The sequence below is a fragment of the Clarias gariepinus genome, chromosome 22 (genome assembly GCF_024256425.1).
Source record: "Clarias gariepinus isolate MV-2021 ecotype Netherlands chromosome 22, CGAR_prim_01v2, whole genome shotgun sequence".
NCBI classification, from domain to species: domain Eukaryota; kingdom Metazoa; phylum Chordata; class Actinopteri; order Siluriformes; family Clariidae; genus Clarias; species Clarias gariepinus.
Window position 1 is genome coordinate 9,233,134 of NC_071121.1, and position 25,130 is coordinate 9,258,263.

At 39.1% G+C, this 25,130-nt stretch overlaps 1 protein-coding gene across 1 annotated transcript; it reads left to right on the top strand.

Annotated features, from left to right (window-relative positions):
• Window positions 1–4,964: 4,964 nt before the first annotated feature.
• On the top strand, window positions 4,965–23,982 carry xkr7a (XK related 7a). Its single transcript, XM_053482944.1, has 3 exons — window positions 4,965–5,437; window positions 19,056–19,255; window positions 22,025–23,982. The coding sequence occupies exons 1-3, from the start codon at window positions 4,980–4,982 to the stop codon at window positions 22,990–22,992; spliced, it is 1,626 nt and encodes a 541-aa protein (XP_053338919.1). The 5' UTR covers window positions 4,965–4,979; the 3' UTR covers window positions 22,993–23,982.
• Window positions 23,983–25,130: the final 1,148 nt, after the last annotated feature.

Consider the following 25,130-nt stretch of genomic DNA (forward strand, 5'->3'; position numbering starts at 1 on the left):
TGTCAAATGTTTATATATATATATATATATATATATATATATATATATATATATATATATATATATAATTTGTTTGTACATATCTCATGTCAAATGTTTATATATATATATATATATATATATATATATATATATATATATATATATATATATATATAATTTGTTTGTACATATCTCATGTCAAATGTTTATACACACCTTCATCTTCAATGTTTTTTTAATTATTCTTATTATTTTTAACACTGCACATATATATATATATCACCTAAAGGATTATTAGGAACACCTGTTCAATTTCTCATCAACCAATCACATGGCAGTTGCTTCAATGCATTTAGGGTTGTGGTCCTGGTCAAGACTATCTCCTGAACTCCAAACTGAATGTCAGAATGGGAAAGAAAGGTAATTTAAGCAATTTTGAGCGTGGCATGGTTATTGGTGTCAGACGGGCCGGTCTGAGTATTTCACAATCTGCTCAGTTACTGGAATTTTCAAGCACAACCATTTCTAGGGTTCACAAAGAATTATGTGAAAAGGGAAAAACATCCAGTATGCGGCAGTCCTGTGGGCGAAAATGCCTTGTTGATGCTAGAGGTCAGAGGAGAATGGGCCGACTGATTCAAGCTGATAGAAGAGCAACTTTGACTGAAATAACCACTCGTTACAACCGAGGTATGCAGCAAAGCATTTGTGAAGCCACAACACACACAACCTTGAGGCGGATGGGCTACAACAGCAGAAGTCCCCACCGGATACCACTCATCTCCGCTACAAATAGGAAAAAGAGGCTACAATTTGCACGAGCTTACCAAAATTGGACAGTTAAAGACTGGAAAAATGTTGCCTGGTCTGATGAGTCTCGATTTTTGTTGAGACAATCAAATGGTAGAGACAGAATTTGGCGTAAACAGAATGAGAACATGGATTTATCATGCCTTGTTACTACTGTGCAGGCTGGGGGTGGTGATGTAATGGTGTGGGGGATGTTTTCTTGGCACACTTTAGGCCCCTTAGTGCCAACTGGGCATTGTTTAAAAGCCACGGGCTACCTGAGCATTGTTTCTGACCATGTCCATCCCTTTATGACCACCATGTACCCATCCTCTGATGGATACTTCCAGCAGAAAATGCACCATGTCACAAAGCTCGAATCATTTCAAATTGGTTTCTTGAACATGACAATGAGTTGACTGTACTAAAATGGCCCCCACAGTCACCAGATCTCAACCCAATAGAGCATCTTCGGGATGTGGTGGAACGGGAGCTTCGTGCCCTGGATGTGCATCCCACAAATTCCAATCAACTGCAAAATGCTATCCTATCAATATGGGCCAACATTTCTAAAGAATGCTTTCAGCACCTTGTTGAATCAATGCCACATAGAATTAAGGCAGTTCTGAAGGCGAAAGTGGGTCAAACACTGTATTAGTATAGTGTTCCTAATAATCCTTTAGGTGAGTGTATACACTTTCCTTTAAGGCTAATTTCTACTGTTTTTATGGTGCTTAATTCAAACCTGTTGAGACTGCAGGAGGATATGAGCTGGTCCACTGCTGAATGCTGCCTCATCTCTATTCAGTATGCAGCCCATGACTGTCATGTCATCAGGGCACTTAGGGATTTTTAAGAAAGGAGAAAGGCTCTTTAAAGGTGCAATCATTGTTGTATTGTGTGTAATCATTTAGATATATGCTACTTGGCTTTTTGGAGACTGGGACAAAAGTAAGTAAAAAGTAGAACTTTTAAAGGTCTCAAGAGTAGCTGAAAACATGCACAGATCCTGGAACTAACTGACCAAAATAGCACTTCAGAGCAGCAAGAGAGTTTGTGATTGAGCTAAGAGCCTCCCTTGAATATCGGCTTCCAAAATAGCTTGTTTCTTTAATTGCCTCCAGTATTGAGGATGGGTTATTGCCCACAAAGTGTATCCACTCCACTCCTTTAGTACACCTGAACTAGGGCACGGAATTGTTGAATCTGACCAGTGACTTGACAGGAATGCAATTCTTTTACAAAATGTGACAAATGTCTGTATATTATTTGAAAAACAGCCAGTTACAAATATAAACAGACTCCAATCTGTGGTGTCAAAACAGTCCTGCATGGCACCATAGCTCCACCTGTTCATCGTTTCTTTCCCTCTCATGGTCACATTGTGCATATCAAATTTATAATCAATAAGAATGCACAGTTACTTACAGCAGGCCAAACTTTCCATCTGGAGTACAGCTTGAAATGGTTATATGCTAAATGCTATGAGTATCTGGGCTATGAATTAAAGAGTTTATCTTACAGTGTATTCTAAGAAGTTATAATATAATCGCTGATATATTGTGATTTAAAATACATACATATAATTAATTTTCAATCTACATTACCTTATTTGATTGTTTTCCGATAGATAAACACATTAATTTAATCTGTGTCTGTAACAATCTTTTAAAATATATTATATTTGACAATTGTCCATTGTAAATAGATACATCAGATGAAGGGAACAGCAGCTCTCAACAAGAAACATGTGGTGAAAGATAGCACTGTTTGGGTAGAGCACAGTTTTGGATGTCTTCCTGCTGGTGAATCTGCTACATGCAATTTCTTTAATGAGGCGTCATGGCCTACGGAGCATAACAAGGTATTACACAGTGTTCTTTTTCTGTTGATGTTGTTTATGTTCTTTGTTTTTGTCTATGGAGATGCTGATAATGATCAGAGACTGCACAGTCCAAAAAGGTAGCAGAGCAGACCCCAGCTAGAGCCTTTCTCTCTATGGTAGAATGCCATTTATGTCAATACTGTTTACAAAAGCAACAACATACTGAACAGGTGTTGCTATTAATGTTTGATCTAAATACTTTCTTGTGCTGGCAGTTGAAACATACAATGCTCTATGACTGCCATCAAACAAATATGGGGTGAAGGATGGATGCAAGTGTATTAAAGTTAAAATTTTGAAACAGTCCTGAATGACACTATGTCTCCACTTGTTCACAGTGCCCAAAAGGGGAGAAACTTTGTACACTTACACCTCACAGGCCTACAGAGCACCTAGGCACACACTTCTCTAGCCACAGGACCCCTTGGAACTTACATAACCTATTGGCGCCCCCAGGTAAAAGATTGCTTGGCTGAGACTGTATGTACAAATACATCAATAGGCTAATCTCCTCCTGTTGTACTCTTGCCCAGCCAAAATACTTTAAACCTTTCACACCTTGCCATTGACTTCATTACTGACCTACCCTCCTTCATGAACATTGTCATCATTGTCCTCTAGTGCCTACTGGAATGTCCAAGAAGAACAGCGGTCTCAGATGCAGTGCCTTGGTTGAGCAGTTTAGCTATGTCTACTTCAGAACTAGCATCCAACTAATACCGTATTCCCAGAAAGCATTGTGGCTGCTAAGGACAGTAATTCCCAACATGCATTGTCTAACTCACCTAATTACTGATTAAAGGCACCTAGGCTCTATCACACAGCCACAGTATAAAAAAAAACTTTCACACCAACTGCTTTGTGTCAGTTTTTTGACACCCATATCAAGCCTTGTATTCATGAATTGCTATTACATTTTAAATGATTTTTGTTTGTTTGGTTGTTTCTGGTTTGTCAATTTGCCAATCACTGAAATCAACAATACCTGGTCGACCTCCACCTGTGTCATTATCTTTGTTTTTGACAGTATGATTAACTCTTGACCAGAACTCTATGAAAGAAAGGATTTGAACAGCAATAAACTTGAACATGATTAAATTAATAATAAATACTTTAGCACATTTTGCAGACTTAACATGGGTTAGTTTCAATATTAGAGTAATCGTACTGAAATAATTCTCATCCAATGATACCAAACCCCAGACTTCTAAGTATAAAATTATGCAATTTCCATCATGAGTTGTTTAACATGTTGATTAGATCTGTCACCTCATGAAGCTTAATTATAATATCATAAAATATTTCTGTTTAACTATGCATAGCAAACATACTAAAGGTTGACATGATTTCTACTACAATTTTTATTATTATTTTTTTGGACCATAATTCTTTTTTTCCATGAAGGTTCAGGGAGGTCCTTACAAACAAATAGTGTCGGTCAGCTCTTAATCAAATTCTAGTAATTTCATAATTATTTTTGGTACCTGATGTAGACCAATAATTTGACCCTCCTGAAGTGGTGGCTTTTTCTCTCTCTCTCTTTTTTGGGCTGGCCATTATTGTGGAAATTAACTTGAAAGAAGAGAGGGGTGTAAGGGTAAATAGATGTGCAGTGAAGATTGGGCAACCAGTCAATAACTAGGGGGCGCCTTAAAACAATGGGACAGAAAGAGCAGGCAGAATAAGATATCAGAATCCGAATCAGGTTTATTGCCAAGTGAGGTTTCACACATAAAAGCAGTCTGTGTTACACACAGTGTACAAATACCTACATTGCACTAAATCAACAGAAGTAGAATATACTATCTTTAGTATCGATACTGATGTTAGCTATTTCTACTGGGTTAAATTAGAACTTAGGACAGATGAAGTAAGGACATGATAGGTTTCAGTCTAGTTCATCATTTATAGGAAGCAGAGGTGGAAAACTCCCAGTGTTAAAGTCCAGTTGCACGATTAAACTGAACACTGGGAACAATGCTGTGGAAAAAATCGAGATTTAATTGAAATATTTCGATATGACAGTTTCCGGACCATATTCTACTTAGAGACAGATCGATCCCATAGGAAAAGTGACGAAAGTCAGATGCTCGGAAAGGAATTAAACTAACCCCACTAAATTTCAGCCCCTTTTCCCCCTCCCACGTTCCTCCCACGCGTGTAAACGCTGACATACGACCCCCCCCCCCCCCCTCCACGCATACAACCATCTCTCCATCCATATCCATCCCTCCCTTCTTGTCTCCATCCCTCTCTCTCTCTCTCTCTCTCTCTCTCAGTCGTTCCCACCTTACTCATTTCTACTCTCTTTCCTACAACAAACATGGCCGCGAAGTCGGACGGCACGGCCGTGCCGCTACAGAACGACACCCCGCCCCTGTGCGCTCGCAGTCCCGGGCTGAGCTCGCCGCGCGGTCGCTACTCTCTGCTGGACTGCTGCTGGACGCTCGGCGCTCTCCTCGTGTTTTTCTCGGACGGGGCCTCCGACCTGTGGCTGGCCGCCGACTACTATCTGCGGCACTACTACCGCTGGTTCGCGCTCACGCTCGTCTTCGTGGTCGTGCCGTCCGTGGTGGTGCAAGTGCTGAGCTTCCGCTGGTTCGCGTATGACTTCTTGGAGTCGAGCAGCGCCGGGTCCGCCGCGGCCGCCGTGGTGGCTGCGTCCGGAGCGCAGAGGCGCTTCAGCACCGCGGAGAGCGGCGCCCGGACCCGCTGCTGCAGAGCCTGCGCCTGGCTCTTCCACAGCATCGTGCACATCCTCCAGCTAGCCCAGGTCTGGAGGTAAGAACCGGATAACATTATTAGCAGTATATATATATATATATATATATATATATATATATATATATATAAAATGCATGATCGTATGATTAAAGGCGGAGGAGCGCTCATGCCATGATAGTATACTGAGTCGAAACTAGTTCATCATGTGTGAGCTTGCTCTGCCGGATAATCCATCACAAGGCAAGACAATTGAATCTTCAGCGTATTGCATTTCCTTTATTTCTTTTTTCTTTTTCCCTTCAGACAGCTTTTGCTCTCATCAAAAGCAACACACCCACTTAAAGGCACGGACCGCTACACATTACTCAGAGCAACGTTAATGGCTTTGAGGGCTGACTGGTGGTGCTGACAGTGGGCTGTTTTAAATTAAATCTAGCATGCTTTGTTTAACATTTCAGCTCACACAGCAAACTCCCTAATCTTTCAATGAACAATTTAACGCTTTATTGCATTTAGCCTAAGAAAACACTTTAGGGATTTATTTACAATAAACTCCACTGTATGCCATACAAATCCCTGTAGTAGCCAGTAGTCAGGGGGTTATCCCAAGCTGAGATTGAGTTATGGAGATTGTTGTGAAGAAACACCCTCTCCATTATCACAGTCCAGCATTTCCTGTTGTCTCGTGCCAGTTCATCGTCTCCTAGCCATGGAGGTTCCGGGGCCCCTCCTCCTCCTCTTCCTCTCATGAGCTTCTGGGTCAATAATCTCCCAGAGAGAATCGTCTACTCATCTGCTTATTCAGGCTGTCAGGCAGAAATCGCCTTAAGCACCCTCTAAAATCCCTTTGTCTTTTGAACATCATAGAAAACAGGCTCAGAGAAAGTTTTTCCTTACTTCTAGACACGATTGTTCATCCCAGGGATTGTTTAGTTCTCATACAAGCTGAGGACTAAAAAAGATGGGAATTTAAGTGTACTTGTACATTTATTTCATTTCTATATGTATGTATTAATATGTAATAAAAAACAATCAACATAGCTTCAGTGAAACAATTATTTAATATTTTCATAAGATAAATCTATCTGTTATTGCCTAGGTGGTGGTCAAACATAGGACATTTTGTTTATTTTGTTTTAAATGCGTTAATGTTATATAACCATTCCAGGAAAATGTATCATTTATACCTGTTTTTTGTAGATAAAGTATACAAGACCATATTGGTTTTTATGCACAGTTCGTACCCTGTACATCAGTAACCACGACTGACCTGATATGATAGTGTGGGGGACTGGTATGGATTGATTTAAATGTTATGGTTTTAAACACTGTAATTTGCTACTTCGTTAGACACTTGAACATTGTTGGTAGTGAGATCATCTCGGTTAATATTTTGTAGGTTTTAAAAAGCCTTTATTGTTACAAAAATAAGACATTAACTACTTAAATATGACCAGTATGAGGATTTTAGTATGAGGCTTGAAATAAATGATATAAATGGATCTAATGGGTCCAGAAGATGTCTTCAATAGGGCTTTAGTTTGTATGGTTCTGAAGACATCCTGCAGTCCTTCCTATGCCGAGGTGCGCAACTGGAGACCGAGTTTATCTTTTCTCATGCATTGTTAATTAAATCTGTTAATGGAGTACAAGTCCTTCATCCTTGCGACTTGGCACCTCAGATACAAATTAAAATTTTATTTGTCTTGTACCCAACTATACCCAATATGACATGCAGTGAAATGCTTATACAACTGTCCCTGACAGAACAGACAGCTTTCAATACAATAAAAATAAAATTGCAGGTAGAATTTCCTATTTAAAAATAAATAAAATAAAGTTTACAATTTACAGATTTACAAAAGTTTAAAATATAAAAATTACACAGAATGTGCAAAGAGTAACTGTAAACTGCCAGCATTACAATAATTACCATGTGATTGTCACCACTATATTATAAATAATCCATCAAATACTATACATCCATCCATCAGTGGTCGGTTGTGGTCCTGAAATGGTCTCGCTCCATTGAGTAAAGTGAAACATTGACTAGCTCATAGTTGGGCTGCATTAAGTAACTGAACGCTACAAAGTGCACCTGTATGGTATGTACAGCAAATACAATGGCCAGTTAGTGTGGATACAAGGCATATCCAATAACAGGCAGTGTATGCATCACAATATATTTTTATGTGTGTAGATGAATGTAGTCCCTCTTCCGAAAAAAAAAGATATGGCGTTTTTAAAATGTATTTCTTTTCTGAAATATTCAGAAATATTACATTTCTATAAATATATTTCACTAGAATTATGCGGAAAACCGTTTACAGAATATCTAATTTTGCTTATGCTATACAGTAGTTGTCTAAAATCTTGCTTACTTAAAGTTCTTTTTACACAGTGCGTATCACATTATGATTATGTTTATAGCTACTGTAAGTGCCATAGCAAAGGTTTACTTAATTTAGTCAGTTAAGTTTGTAAATAGAGACCATGACTCAAAACTGTCCATGATACTCCTGCACTGGTTTTAGAATGAAATCATTAAATGATTTTCATAAAATTGTTCATTTTCATAACTTTACCTTTATCTTAGACACATGCAATAGAAAGTTCAGCATGTCAAGTTCAGAATGTCATTTTCAGAGCTAATAGAACATGTCAGAAATTCACCATGTGACGTTTTTTTGTTTTTTAAGAGAGAATGCTAGACATTATTAGGATAGTACTGTTAACAGTGCAATTAAATCTCTAGTCAATAAAGTTATTTAATGTTAAACAAAACTTTAATCTCTTTCATGCAATAAGTGTTTCAGGTTTTTCTCACATTCCATCTGATCTGTATATGACAAAAAAAATAAAATTTATTACTCAGTGATGCGAATTACTAAGTATACAGCTGGGATGTGTGCAACCAGGATTAATTTTTTACAGTGTACAGTAGCTCACAAACAAGTTGTATTGCCATAATAATAAATAGTTTCTAAAAGGGCAAAACTCACACATGGTGTAGTTTATTTTCTAATTGCTGTAGGTAACAGAGTTTTAATGTAACTGTAAATGTAATTTTAGGCTTGACTTTTTAAACTGTAGTAAACCATTTGCAGGATCCGTACCTTTTCAGCCTGTGAGTGTGCTGACTGTTATTAAACTGTAATTAAACCAAGCTGTTATGTGACTGGACACTGTTGTTGGCCGACCAGAAGTGTGGAGAAGGGTTAATTATGCTTACTACTGGCGACACTGTCGGCCTGCCAGCCTTGTCTGCCAAATTTATTTGCCCTTTTGTCCTAACACGTATACCCTTTTGTAAATTGCTGTGTCTGTATTACAGTTTGTCTCTTGTTCATAATGCTATATATCAAGTCATTTTTTCTGTTTCATTCTACAGATACTTAATAAATAAATATTTGTAGGTACTAAATGAAAGATTATAGAAATAGTAATTTATTCAGATTTTATTTTCTGTTTGTGTTTTTGTCCGCGTGTTTGTAAGATGAGCACAATTTATCTTAAATGGAGAGCATATTCACTCCAAATGACTTATAAAGGAAGACTAAACACATTTAAAATATGTAACTATAGAGCATTAATTAAAAATGACATAGACATGAGCAAAGTGTACTGACTATTGTAGTACCCACATGTTTTGTGCCTTGAAACATCAGGTTCACCTCTGTAAGGATTAATTTTACAGATTTAACAATTAAATTACAAATACATTTGGCTGACGAATGTGAACATTTATTCATGTTATATAAAAGTTTTAAATGAAGCTAGTCTTACACAAATTTTCTGGTTTTCCACAAACCAGTGGGATGTTTTCTATCCAAATGTTTTGCAAAAGCACTATAAATGGATACATCTCTCAGAACATGACTGGCATAAAGATTTCATCCATGTGGGTTTTGAGTATAAAAACTCCCTGTACTTTTCTCAATGCTGGAAAATAGTGTAAAAAATGTTAATCCCTCATGATGAAAATAGCTGGAGTATTGCTTTATATATCACATTTATATTATAGAGATATTTTGGCCATGCAAGGCCTGGCACATTTCTCCCTTCCTTTATTTACACTTCTACCTGAGGAGACATCAGCCATCTGCCAAGCATGTGAAGACGTTTTGTATGTCTACTTTGCTGAATAATAAGTAAAAAAAAATTATTAATTATATATTAATTATAGGCTATTTCAAAATATATCTACTTCTATATATATAATGTAAACAAATCACTATAGAGCTTATAAATGAAAAAGAAAGACACTTCAGGTCCAGTACTAAGTTCTGCAATGTTTCTCTTTCTCTCTCACACACACGCACAGATGGCTTAAAGTTTACACCTCGGTTTGTGTTGCAAGAAACTCAGTCTCACTTTCCTTTGTGCCATGCGATAAACCTGAATGATTAGATTCCTACTGCTGCCACTCTCCTCAGTGGTTCTCAGCATGGTATTTTGTTATAAAGCTAGCACACAGAGCGCTCCCTGTCTTCTGTCTTTGTTTGACTGGAATTACTGCTAATGCCATTAAAGCTGACACTGGGACTAGGCTCCTCACAGACCTGCATTAGAGGGATTACTGATGTAGGTTTTACTCGTAGTCGAAAGGGGGAACGTTATAAGAATGCTACTTATTTGTAAAAGTGTGCTGGGTTTCAATGAGAAATAGAAGTGGTTTCAAAGATAGGTGTGTGTGTGTGTGTGTAAAAAAAATGCTGGGGGAGGCGTGTGTGTGTAATAGGATTGTGACTTAAGTTGTGGTGAAATATATATTTGGTGATATACTGTAGTAAAGCCTTCTGTAAGGAGACATAATAGGGAACTCATCAGTGTCCAGAACATTGTCCCAAGCAGTGACGTTTTTTTTCTTCACTAGGGTGAAATATACAGGACGGAAGACTTGCATTTCTAAGTAACATGACAATCTGCATTTTTGTGTCTTGTATACTTCAGGAGCATGTGTGTGAAAGACTGTTTACAGCTACAAGTATGTATTAAGTTCTAAAAGGAATGAATATAACTAATGGCAGCATTAAATGTAACTACAAATGGTTAAAGTACAACATGTCCTTTATCAGTAAATTCTTACTCACCTACTCATTGTCTCTACCGCTTAATCCTGTATTCAGTGTCGCGGGGGATCTGAAGCCTACCCCAGGAGACTTAGGGCACGAGGCGGGGTACAACCTGGACAGGGTGTTAATCTATCGCAGGGCACACACACACACACGCACACACTTATTTACACACTACGGGCAATTTAGGAATGCTAATTAGCTTATTCTGCATGTCTTTGTACTGTGGGAGAAAACCGGTGTACTTGGACTTGAACCCGGACTCTAGAGGTGCAAGGCGACAGTGCCAACCGCTAAGCCATTTTGCTGCTATTATCAGTAAATTAAGGTTTGTACTTTTTGGCAAATTACTATAAAGGTATAAACATTTTATGGAGTAACGTAACATCTGAGAACAATGAACGAAAACCATACCCTCTTCCAACGATTTATTTCTAGTCAGCGCATAGCCGCGCCGCAAATGTAATTTTATTATGTTCACATCCACCAGTAATTTATTACTTCACTGTCATATGATACATAGAATTGCACTAATCAGGCAAGAGAAGAGGATTAGAGGAGTTGCATTTCACCTGGCAATTGGTATTGCATCAAGATTTTTTATTATTTTTTTTGCTGAGTCGTTTTAAAAACGAAGCCACTCTTACACAAATTTTCTGGTTTGCCACAAACCAGTGGGAAGTTTATAGCCAAATCTTTTCTTGCAAATAGCACTATAAATGGATACATCTCTCAGAACGTGTTCCTTTGCAACTGGGCTGTGATTCAAGTGGACACTGTGTGTGTGTATGTGTGTGTGCAGTATTAGTGTGGGAGTATGAGCACAAGGACAACACTAGAAATCTCTCATCTGTTACCGTGCGATAATTTGAAGTTGGTAAAAGTTCGAAGTCAAACTCCCGGATGGGTGAAGTGTGGAAGCAATGCTCATCATGTCTGCAGCAGCTGGAGCTTAAATTCTTCTTAAAACACATTTAAGGGAGAATAAATCCATTAATTCAGAAGCCGAAAGATTAGCTGTGACAGGAAAATGAATTTAATAAGGTGGTTAATGGGTGTGAGTTAGGCAGGGATGGGCTACAGGCTAGGTGCTGAGTTTTTGTTTTGTGTGGTGTGTATGGTGTGTGTGTGTGTGGATAAATGAGGTTATGGTTAAATGGTCATTAAATGACTGACTCAAAGCAAAAGCATTGTGTGCAGTTTGTTACCAAGCTAAAAGTTCCAGAATTCTCTTCACGTGTTAAAATACCATTTGAGAAACGTATAAAGGCTTTAAGCTACTTATGAGCTTAATGCCAAATATCATTATTCGACTATTTTCCTAAACAAAATGCTTTTTGATATTTTCTTTAGTTCTATTTAAGAGTTTAACAGTTTAAAAGTTTGCAGGGTGGGGCCTGCGTGGATCGGACTTGTTTGTCCGGGGCATCCCATGGGTGTTTGATCTGAGTTTAAGTTTAGAGGTTGGTTCAGCAGCTTTGACTCTTTGCCTACTGTGAGGAGGGTTCTGGTGCACTTGGTGTTCTGGTGCTTTTCTTTTTTTGGGGAGGGTGGGGGATTTTTTCCCGATTTTCTCCCTAATCTAGTTGTGGCCAATTCCTCCCCGTCACTAGGGGGCTCCCACATTAAGGAAGGGCCGAAGTCTATCACGTGTTTCCTAAAAAACCGTGTGACGCCAGACGACCGTATCTTTTCGAACTGCTTGCTCACGCACCGTTAGGGTGCGTGTGACACACTCGGAGGAAAGCGCTAGCCGTTCCTTCTGCGTGCGCGAGCTCACAGACGCCCTTGATTGGCTGTAGAGCCGTGATTAACGTGGGAGCACAAAGTACCTCTCATCCCTCCCTCTGAGAGAGCTCGGCCAATCAGCTCTCTCGACCTCCGGCTGTGAGAGGTAACAGCATCACCAGGGAATCGAACCAGCGATCCCCGGATGATAGGGCGAGCGCTTTACCACTGCATGGATAAGCCTGGGGTGGCCATGGTCCTGCCACCAGTTTACCAGATTATCAACTTGAATGTGTTATTATTGATATAAGGCCAGAATCTAGTCCTATACAAGGTCAGGCACTGGAAAAGAGTGATGCATTATTTATCTTTGCAGGGGGAATCGAGTTGTACACCATTGTGTACATTTTTATGAAATGCTTTTTTTTTTTGGGACACTCCATAACACCAATTTCCCTAAATTAATCTTTGCAATATCCCTCATTAGCAGCAGAAAAGGCTCTATACATTGTTGCACTATTGCATGTCTGCACATACAGTACACTTTACCTTCATATTTCTGTTTAAATGATCATATAACAGCATTGGCCAAATTCCTTCTTTTTCTTCTTTCATTTTTTTCTGATATAACCATGAAACTGCTGCAGATTGTATGTTGTACATACTGATATAATATTAAATTTGAAACGTGCCACAATCTCCACTATACTGCTTTTCTGCCGAATGTTCTTTCGAGAGCAGAGGTACAGACCATCCCTGTTCCAGATGACTACTGGTCACTGAGTACTGAAGTGAAAGCCTGATTGCTGTTTTAAATTCAGCAATCTCTTTAATACAAATGGAATACCAAGCAGCAGCACAAAAGGAAGGAAAACAACAGTGCAAGAAAATTACCAACTCCCATTTTATTAGCATTTCTGTTTAATGAGTGTTACATTTCATCCTTGGCTGAGTTTGCTCAAGAAAGAAGCTGCCAACTGCTGTCAAAGAAACATTGCATGCTGTATTTAATGAGTTGACACAAACAGTAATGTTAATCAGTAAAGAAAAATGACAAAATCACACATTTGGATACAACTGCAGATTTTATTCATTCAGTGTAACATAACAAAGGAAACGATGAGAGAAACATGAAAGAAGCAAAGATTTGATTTCGTTTGATTTTGGTTGTAAAAATTAATTGGCAGATATATCAGTCGTTCTGTCTTTACTGAGCAAACGGTGAAGTTATTAAAAAGTTTTCTTTGAGTGTTTACTCATACCGTGTATTTATTTGCAAACTGATCGTGATTTAATTAGATGTTCACAGAATACAGCAAGCTGGGCATCAGTACTCATCTGTTGACTGTGTGCTAAATCTCTCAGCAGACTGTTAGACCATCGCCGACCTGATTGGTGACACTTTGGTGTTACTGTGCTTGTTCTTCGCGATCAGACCTCACCACAGAGCCAAGAGAATGAGCTGGCAAGTTAACCACAGTGGAATAAATCACCAGAAACCATTAAATGGTGTTAATTTTTTTTTTCTTTTCTGGTGGCCTGTAATTGTAGTTTGATGGATTATGTTGCTTTAATGTGTCCTGATCTCTTATCTAATTTTATTGGAATAGGAATCTTTTACCAAAGAATGCCCAACTGGGTTCAGGCCATATTTAATAGTAATCAGAACATTCCTTATGGATGTAATATGCCTGAGCAAGAGGAAGGACACAAGCGTGTAAACTCAGCGCGTTGTTTAATATTGCAAATCCAATAATCATCGTCAGTATTGAGGCAGCAAACACGAATAATCCAAGGACGGAAATGAAAACACGAGCAAGAGTAGAAAAGTAAACTAGAGCGAAAAGGAAAACATTGCACAGAACATAATCAATACAGATGTTATGTGAAGGCTTTGCAATGAGATAAAGGAACAGAAGAAATAGACAAACTAATCAAGGTCTGAAATGAGAACAGGTACACACAATAAAGAACACACCAATGAGGCAGAAAAAGGACAAAGGCACACAGTGTGTCAAAACAAACCAAACTAGCAGGGTTTTCGTCATGCTGGGAGCCTTGCTCATCACTTTAAAAAGGTGGAATTCATGCCAACAACAAAAAAGTTGCTTCACTATAATATTTGAGTATGCTGTTTGTGCAGGGCTGTTTGTTTTCATTCCCATGTTGGCTCACTGATCCTTATAAAAAGCACTAGTTAAAGAGTAATTTAAGAGGCAAGGGAGACTGATTACGTATTGACCAGACATTTTACACTAAAGAAATCGAGGCAGTTAATATTGAAGGTCAATTGATCAGCCGTGTTCTCTCAGTAAAGGAGTAAGTTAATTGGGCTTTCTGATGATTGCCGAAAAGCGATGATGTCCAGCGTCTGCTGCAACACAAAGATGAACTGCAGAGCAATTGGGTTAGTGAACCTGCTTCGACTGCTCAACAGCACAAGGACAAAAATCAATAATCACTGACAAACGGTAGAGTTGCCCTTGTTTAGAGAGGCTGAGCAGAAAAAAAAACTCTCCTTAGAAGCCATGTGCAATCTCTCTGTGAAATTGAGCACTGTCACTCAGACTGTTTTTCGTTAAGTAAAGTAATAACGGCCGAAGCACGTCAGCTGAAATTGTTGCCAGCAGTCACGGAAATCAAAACTGGAAACAAGCACAACCATTCTTAACACCCGGTTGATTATTATTTATGCATGTCTTACTTTCACAATTCCAAATGTTTGGGTCATCACATCTTGCATAAATCCATTGAATGTATTTATACCTAGAACCCGTGCAGCATAGGCTATTATGTGTACAGGGTGATTTACTTGAAAGAGGCCCTGAATATTCTGTAACACTCTCATTATAATGAAGCAATCTGAACCAAAAAAATACAGTACGCATCATACTGTACCCTGACATATGTGTAATTCATTGCATTACTGCTGAAAGTGACCTCCATGACGTGGCGCTCCATGATCCTGTAGTTTCCAGTTTTCTGTACCATATTCCTTCCTAAATTCACTCTTGACATCGATTAAACGAATCGGTGACCCAATAAAGATGCGCTGCTCATGACTGTACGCCACTATTGCTTCATCCTAGCGAGAGTTTTTACAAAATAATACTCCAGGTGTACTGGTTTCCTCCCACAGTCCTAAAACAGATTAGGCTAGTTTGCGTTCCCAAATTGCTCACAGTGTGTGTGCCCTGCAGTGGATTGGCACCCTGTCCAGGATGTACCCTGCCTCATGCTCAAAGTCTCCTGGGATAGGCTCCAGGGCCCCCTGTATGGGAAAAGCAGTATAGAAGATGAATGAACATGGCTGCTGTATATACTGAATTATATTAACTGCATTTAACAGATGACCATCTGTCTGCTTGTCATAATGAGAGGAAAATCACCCTAGCTAGCTTTACTGGATAGAGATGAGTGTTTACCTTTCTAGCATCTCTATGTATTTTCAGCAGGGAATTCGGTAGCTACACCTCATGTCAAGATTACACAGACTTGGCATGAACATAATATCAAATGCAATATTAAGCTTTTATTGATTTTATTTGTATGAATCTCTTCTGGGTGCCTGAAGTCTCCTGGGATAGGCTCCAGGCCCCCCATAACCCTGAATACAGGATTTAGCAGTATAGACAATGAGTGAGTGAGTGAGAGTATTCTCTTCTGGGGCAGAATGATTATACAAAATATATGTTAAATAGAAGAAAACCCCAAGAAGGTTTTGGAGCAATATACTAGTGCTTATAGTCCCACAGTGTCTTTTTATTTACCAAGAAAAAGGCCAACGTTGAAAAATTTTTGGAAAGTCCAAGGAGCTCTGTGCAAATTTGAGAAAGAGGGAGGTACAGTTACACAAGTCAGGAATGTCTCTCAGAGCTGTTTCTAAACACCTGTAGTGGCCAAGAACAGTTCAAGCATTTGTACAGGAGGTATATCCATTTTGGCAGATGTCCAAAACTGTCCCTTTCACTTGGGAGGAAGATGATTCAAATAGTCAGAACAACTCAGGAACCGTTGATGTATGCTGTGGGTCGTGACTGTCTACAGTTATCAAATTTTCCATCATTATGGACTGGAAAGCTGCCATTCAAGACAGATGCACCTGCTCATGAATCAAAACCTTCAAGCTTATAAATAGTGTAGCTGACCAAATGTATAGAGAAACAGCCTTTTGAAGGAAAGTTTTGACCAAAGGTAAGTTTTGAAGTGTGAAGGTATGGCATTCACCCCCCAGAGTACTGTACCAACTGTTAAGCATGGTGGTGGTAGCATTATTTTTTTGGGGTTGTTCTGCTAGCCGGGGGAACAGTGTATTAATAAAAGTAGATGAAATAGTGAAAAAAAAGTCAGTCTAACTCAGAATTCTCCAGAAAAACCTTAAATCATCAGCTATACAGTTGAACATTGGACAAAATGTATTGTTTTAACAGGGCAGTGACCTTAAAGACACATTAATGATGTTTGTGGAATGGATAAAACATGATAAAGTTTTGGGACTCAATCTTATAAAGTATTTGGGGATCCATGGTAGGAAACCAACAAATTTCTCTTGAACACTACTAATCTGCCACGAAGAGTGGTCAAGTGGCCAAAGCATCTGCTACAAATGAAACTTTTAACAAAATGTAAGGTGTTCTGTATGTATAATTATGACCCGGTATTGATTTCAGAAATCCCAAAATAATTGCAAACCTGTGCAGCAAATCTTCGACATTTTCTTCTATTAAAGACGCATGTTACGCAATCCTTCTGCTCCAGAAAAAGAGCAGCTTAAAAATCATTACAAGCTCAGTACTGCTGGAAGATTCATGTTCGTAATGGGTGTATGTAAACGTCTGACTGCAACTGTAACAACCTGCAGCTGTTTCATAGCTTTGTTGGAGCACAAACAGCTAAATTCTATAAACTATGTGTGTGGACACAAACACCACCAAGCCCAATATTAAGTTATATATATACAGCTGGGATAAAAGAAACAGAATGTGTAATGCTTTTTTTTTTTTTATCTGATAACAACCTCACTCTCAGGCTGATCGAAAAAGATTTTGACCTCAAAGGAAGGAGGTTTTAGGGGATCTATTGATTCACCAAGAACAATCTTCGGCTTCAAACAAAAAGTGAAATTAGCGTCACTTGTCAAATGCGAGCCATTCATTTTGTCAGCTCTGGCACTGTGGATGTGATTGTCTTTTGAAGAGCTGTCTTTTCACTCACATCCATCTAGGATGGAGCTAAGAGGAGGGTGTAAAGCAATTTTATGTAAATCATCATCCGGAGGTGAATCATTGTGCCAATCTCCTGGCTTCCAGCCAGCACTCTTATTACGCTTATTTCCTTTGTAAGAAAATTACACATTTTGTCTCTTTCCTGTCAAGTGAAGCAAAACGAACACGAACGGAGGCTAAAAATGTTTAGAACAGTTAGATCAATTTATTAACTGTTTGTCCTAGCTTGTAGACAGTGTGATAACTTTTTCTGAATTTTGTCAAATGTTTCTACGCTATATTCGTATTATATTCAATACATGTCAGTTTTTCTGAAGCTTCATAAACAGAAGCCTTGATGCAGATATAATTCTTAATATTAAAAACATGGTGTTAAGCCAATATCTAAGTAAAAGTCATCAGTAGAAATGTTTCAACTGGGTGTGTGTTCTTCTATTGTTGTGTGTATTCATGCATTAACACAACTCAACATAAATATTTGTTGTTCCAGAAGCTTTGGAGCTATTATACAGTATCCGTATGCTTAAATTATCTCAAATTCTGCAGCATTCAAGGGAGTGCAAACAAGGAGAAGGGATATTTCCAGGTGATTGCAGAAGTCTCTTGCCAGATGACCTCATCAAAAAAAAAAGAAAAAAAACAGCATCTCTAAGTAGATACTTGAAAAGTAAACATTAATGTTGATTTTGCACATCCTGCCATTTCCCCTTAGGTTACTTCTTGTTTGGTCTTGTCAGTCCGCACCTAGGACCCAAGCTCTGCTAATGATGTTCTATGGATGTGTCAGCAACATGGGCTTAAATAAATTAACCCCAGTGCACATAAAATCTAGAGTACATTGGTGTCTCGGTTTGACACCGTCAAGCCTCTTTCCTTTAGTTCATACTATTCTGTTTTATTGTTTTTTTTTTATTCGCAAAGGTTTGTAAGACTTACAATCAGCCTTAAGCCATTTGTTAAAAGAAAATAAGATGACATATAAGCAAAACAACTGAACTATTACTTTTTAATCTATTTTTGCTTTGAAAGAGAAGGAGAGGCATTTTCCACATTTCTACACTGAGAAAATGAATAAAAAGTTTTGCTGAGTTCTTTCAGGCTTTATTAATACCAGCGAAAGTGCATAATTCCGTTTGCTCATTAGGTCGGCTTTCTCTGCACCATAAGCATGTTTCGTTTCTACAGACATAATTGGTTATGGATTTGCCAGTACTTTTTTTAAATACTCATGCATATTTGGTCAACTTCTGACATTTTCATTGGAATTTTCTTATAAACAATCTTAGGTTGATAATAAACAATTTAATATTTACTTTATGTGGTAAAACTATGTTTGTGGACATGCTCTATCGTACCAACCGACTCTGCACAATTTTGATACTCATGGGAGTGGTACTGATTCATACAGTAGCTTACAGGTTCCACAGAATCTCTGTACTCTGTGTGTAGATCAGCAAATAGGATGAAGATTCTGCTGGTTTTTCTTATACAGGGCAAATATTAAAGAAATGTAAATACAACAGTATGAACGTTGCATTGATGATGATAAGGCATCTTTTCTTTCCACCCAATCAAAAACATATTTCCAGCTCTTTCTTTTTTCCATCTCCTTGCATTCATTGTGCTGCATCTTGGGGTGCCCCTTAGGTATATCCATTCCCTGTATTTGGGAGTGCAGAGCCGATGGCGTGGGGACAGCGGACACAGACACTTTTACTGGCGCATGATGTTCGAGAGTGCGGATATCAGCATGTTACGGCTGCTGGAGACCTTCCTGAAGAGCGCTCCTCAACTCGTCCTGCAGCTCAGCATCATGGTCCAGGCCATGCAGGTCCTTCCTTTACAAGGTGAGCTACATCTAATCGGCCTGAAATTGTATACACTGGGGATCACTTTGCAGGCTTATCTCAGTATAGTGTTATCCCATAGAGGCCTAAAGTTGATAGGTTTGATGGTTGATGGTTTTCATGTTATGGGTAATTGATGTGGTATATAAGATACATAATTTTATATTGTTTAATTTCCCTTTCATTTTGAAGTTTTCTTTGTTCAAATTAGCGGTGCAATATTCATAATAACTAAGACCTGCTATTGTAAATTCATAAAATCCTCAAGACTTGGGCATGAGGCAGGGTACTCCCTGGACAGGGTGGCAATCCTTTGCAGGGCACAGACACAAACACACTCCGGGCAATTTGAGAATGCCAAGTAACCTCATTTGCATGTCTTTGGATTGTGGAAGGAAACCCACCAAGCATAGGGAGAACATGCAAATTCCACACACAGACCCAAGGCAGGGAACGAACCCTTGACTCCAGCAGTGTGAGGCCAAAGTGCTAACCACTACGCCAGCGTGCCGCCTGATTAAAATCGATGCTGGGATTTCAGAGGCTTAAATTACCTGATCTCAGGTTTGAACCACAAACTACTAAAATGACCTGTCTCAAATAATTAAGTGTTGAAAAGATCTGTATGCTTAAATATGTGCCTTTTAATTACCCTTGTGTACATGCAAGTTTTGTCCATATAGTGATTACCCCAATCTTGGTCTTCTAATCAGTATTGCAAGACTGATTTTGATTATTAGATGGTAATAGGTTAATATTCATTTCCACAGTGGGATTTATTTAGAAACTTCGACTCACTTAGCATTCATTATTGAATATATCCACCACTCCAGATTTGCTTTACACTGCGGGCACTAAACTGCGGTTTGTTTCCAGTCAATCTGCCAATTAGCTGCAGAGAGAGTTCTCCTGCTTTTCGAGCACAACTTATGTTAATAGGTTTTATAAGCAGGAGCAGCATGCATAACATTAACCCTGTTGATGACAGATAAAAGTCTTAAAAATATTTTGCAGTGTCTAATTAAGTGTTTAATCAGTCGAAACAGCTCCATTATAATCACCATGATAATTTTGCAGGGTACCTTGCACTCTATACCAATGTACCCTTTAGTGCTACTGTGCTGGTGACCAGAAGGTTGTGAGTTTCAAATATAGCAATCTGAAGTTACTGAACTCCTGTAACTTCCTGATATTGATTAAAACTAATTTCTCTAAAAGGTTTACAAGCATGAATGACTGTTGTAAGTTTAAGTCAAAGTGCTGTATATACCGATCAGCCATTACATTCCAATGAAAACAACATTATTGCCAGTATTTTTAGGTTCCTCTTTCCCGTGGCTCCATAGGGCATGACTTTAAAAGACTTCTGGAGATGTGCTGTGGTGTCTGGTACCAGGACGTAGGTAGCAGATCGTTTGGGTGCTGTGGGTTGCGGGTTGTGGGGACACCAGGTTGGCAGCCTGCTAGACCCAGTGCACTACACTGGGAGTTTTGGTGCTTTTCTATTGTGGCCAACTGACTTTTGGTCCCTGTGGGCATGCGTGAGCCCTGGGTGCTTATGATTCTGTCAGTCTACTGGTATATAATTAGTAATCAGTGATAATGTTATGAATGATTGGGGTACATTCATTATTTCTACAATATAAACAATAACAGATGTTTTCATCCTTTTTACAATTGAATATTTATTATAAGTGGAACACATTTTTTATTAACTGAATATAGATCTAGAGATCTATCCAATCATCTTGGATAGTACATATTTAATGTGTATCAAGTTAATATTTATATGAAACATACCAATACCTACGTTCTATACCGATTCTATGCAGAAACCTAGGTTTGTTTGCAAGGCTTAATAAGTTTGCTGCATACATATTGTTCCAGGAAAAGAAGCTTTGAGTGACAGTTTAAAATAAACACACTTAGAGGCATTTTATCTGAATGTTAAACGAGGAACTCTGACACAAGAGAATACCCTGAAGTATAATCTTTGTCGACAGGCAATTATTTCATCTGATGATTTTCTGTCTATATCTGCAAAAGACTTTTGTGTTTTATATGGCATGAATCAGGATCCATTCACCTAGGATAAGTAGTGCATATAATAACTAAATATCCATACAGGCATTTCTATGTCTATAGCTAGCTCTAGAAATAGTAATAAATATTTTAAGTTGTCACACTATGATGATGGCGCACAGGTTCTGGTTTAAACTCTTAGTCAGCGGTCCAATTCTTGCATTTCTTGTTCTGTGATGATTATTTTGTGCCATGTGTTTCCACTTTAAAACACACAGGAACAAGAGCCATTCCGATTCAGAAATATCAAAGTGCTGTGGAATCGCCTGGACTTGTGTCTGTGGCTTTCATTAGCAAAACTCCCTCAGTTCCACTTCCTCCTGGCCAAATGAAGGACTGCCTTATAGTGATTAAATATTTACGAAATCTCTCCACAGCACTTCAATGCCTCAACTCGTATTTTTCTATGGGGTTTGTGTTTTATGCTTGATATTGATTTCTTCCTCTCATTCGATTAAGTGCAGGTCATTAGTGACACTAAGCAGTAGCGACAAAAGCACATTCATGTTGCACTGCCTATATATTTTCACTCCTGGCTTTCATTAGCTTGTAGCTCTGTGTTCTGATATTGAAAACGATTACTGATGTTACCACTGAATATCAGTTATCACTAATGGTGCTAAATCGTATTACCTTATTATAAGGCATCATAAAAATTTTGCTTACTTCCTCTCCATTCTCTTTCAGGCCTGTCTGCTTCTGCCTCGCTGGTGTCTCTTGCCTGGATGATGGCGTCCTACCAAAAAGCTCTGCGGGACTCCCGAGATGACAAGCTTCCCATGTCTTACAAAGCAGCAGTTGTGCAGATGCTTTGGCACTTGTTCATGGTTGGGGCACGGGCTATGGCGTTTGCACTGTTTGCCTCAATCTTTCAACTCTACTTTGGGATCTTCATCGTGGCCCATTGGTGTGCCATGACCTTTTGGATCATCCAAGGTGAAACAGACTTCTGCATGTCAAAGTGGGAGGAGATCATTTACAACATGATGGTGGGCATCGTGTATGTGTTCTGCTGGTTCAGTGTGCGAGAGGGACCCACACGTTGCCGCCTGCTTCTCTACAGCTTCATAGTACTGGCCGAAAACGTGGCCCTCACTTCCGCATGGTACTTGTACCGTGGCCCACGCATCTCTGACTTCTATGCTGTAGTGGTGGTATGCGTTGTGGCCTGTAGCTACGCCCTGGGTACCTTCTTCATGTTTGTGTACTACTGCCTGCTGCACCCAGATGGGCCTGTGACAGTTGCCCATCTGGGATGTGGAACAATGGAGGCAGGTGCTGTGTCAGAAGCCTGTCTTTCTACAGTGACCTCTGCTCCTCCTCCAGATGTGGTAAGCAGCCCACCCAGGACGTTGCAGAGGACTAAAGGAGGAGGGGAGCAGGATGCAGTAGGTGATGGGGCGGATGTATTTCAGGTGCGCCCTCCTGCTTGTTTAAGGACTTCTGCACCCCGCCCCACCCCAAAGACAGAAGGGCCGGTTATTCGAATCGACCTGCCCAGGAAACAGTACCCTGCCTGGGATGCTCATTTCATTGACCGCAGGCTCCGCAAGACCATCTTGGTCCTTGAGGGTGCAGCACCAGGCACACCCAGGATTCAGTACCGCTGTTTGGGCACACCAAAGGAGGTGATGGAGTATGAAACAACAGTGTGAATGCACCACATTCTCACAAGAGAGTCTACCTGCTCTCTTACTCAAAATGCAGGAAGCTGTCATCCAATCAGCCTGCACTCAAATCACCCTCCTGCTAATGGCAGAGAGGGGGCGTACAAAGACAGAAGAGATTACAGACAGTGCTAGTCAGGTCTCTGCACCAAATGACCTCTTTTTTTCTTTAACTTCGGTAGAATTATGCATTAAAAGCAGTGCGATCTAAGTGGTAAAGGCTTCTTGTTAGCGACTGCCAGAGAGCCCCACTTTGTATTTGGCAAGAGCCAAACATTTAAGCAAGATTTCTTTATTGCCAAGCTGAATGCACAAACTGTCTCTACCTATAGTAGTAAGTCACTTTGGTTAAAAGCATCTGCAAGATCCATAATACTCCAGCTTTTTCGACCTATTCTTTATCTAACCTCTTAGTAACCAGGACAACTGTTCTAAAGCTTTGGTTTCCAAGTTACGTGAAACATCACAGTTGTGAAAGAGTTTTTTTTTTCTGAGTTCTATTTCATACCCCTAGCCCTTAGGGAAAAAAACGTCCAACAAAAAACAGCTCAGTGGCTTGCACCTTATATAAATTATAAATAAAACAGGACCAGCAGGGAGATCATTGCATTACACTGACACTTTTCATCACCCTCTGTAGGGCGTTAAATGTAGTGCATGACATGTGATAATAAGCCATAAAATACTTTAATGAGTATAATAAGTATCATTTGTTTTTAAATTAAAGCCATTGTTGGTTGTCAAGATGTACCCATTTCTCCTGGGACTAAAAACTCATATTGTTTAAACCTGAAGTGCCAAACAATAGATGTCTCTTTAGTTCATTCTTCACAGTAACGATTCTCCTTCATTTAAAACCTATATCTATTTTTCATCAAAACTAAGCCTAACAGCATTCTTATTTTATAACAGCATCATATTTAGGTCTGACAGCTAATGTTAGCATTTTTTGGCTGTTAAAATGTATATGTTTTTCACACTGTGGTCTTACTCTATTGATGTCACCTAGCATTGCAGGACTAATATATATACTGGTACTGGTGTGAGTGTGTCATTTTGAGCAATGGTGCTAAGGTTTGGAACACTCTGCATGCTTGCTGAATAAATTATAAGACACGTCATCCTTCTTACACTACTTAATCGGCAAACAGTTAGGGATTATAGATTATCTGATTATCAATAATCTCTATGTAGAATTTATGTTAATCCAGCTCTAGCGTCAGTTTCTAAACACAGGATTGCCTTTGGCTGTAGAGTATAGGTTTCGTTGATAGACTTTTTAAAACAGAAACCAGTAAACCAGAGACTACTTTAAAAAAAATAATAATTCTAGCAGCAATGCTACATCTGTTACACTTGTACAATTGGAGAAAAAGCCCATGCCAGGCTACAGTATGCCTACTACAGAGAATTGCATATGTACAATATGAGCTGCTGTTATTCATCAGATAAAATGGTGCATAGTGTAGCGTAGGTCAACATTTACAGTATATTCACATATTTAATAAAGTTCAGGCTTTTTTCGTCACATATACATTACTGCAGAGTAAAACTCTTTATTCTTCGCATACCCCAGCTTCTTGTTAATATGCTGGGGTCAGAGTGTAGGGTCAGCCATTATACAGCACCCCTGGAGCAAGCAGGGTTAAGGGTCTTGCTCAAGGGCCCAACTGGAGCAACCTGGGGGAGCTGGGGCTCGAACTGACGACCTTCTGATCAGTAAATCAGAGCCTTGACACACTGAGCTACCACTGCCTCCAAACATTATGTATGCGGCAGATGAAGTGGATAAAGAATAGATTAAAAATGCTGGAGTATTTTTTTAAGTAATATTAATGTATGCTATATTTGGTGGTTCCATTTATTTTGAGGCCTGTAGAATATAACAGTTTAAAGGATTAAAGGAATCATATAAATGCTACAGAGACTAAGAACGGACACTAAGAGGTTAAGACACAAAGATATTGGAGAATACACCATGTTGTCGTGGAGATTGGTGATGATGCTGCAAAATATCTTTATACAACTTGGATCTGTCTGATCCGCAACTAAAATATTTGCATTAATCCTAACTTTTTTTCTATTTATTTATGAAGACTAAGGTATTGTAGCTTTTAGGTCAGGTA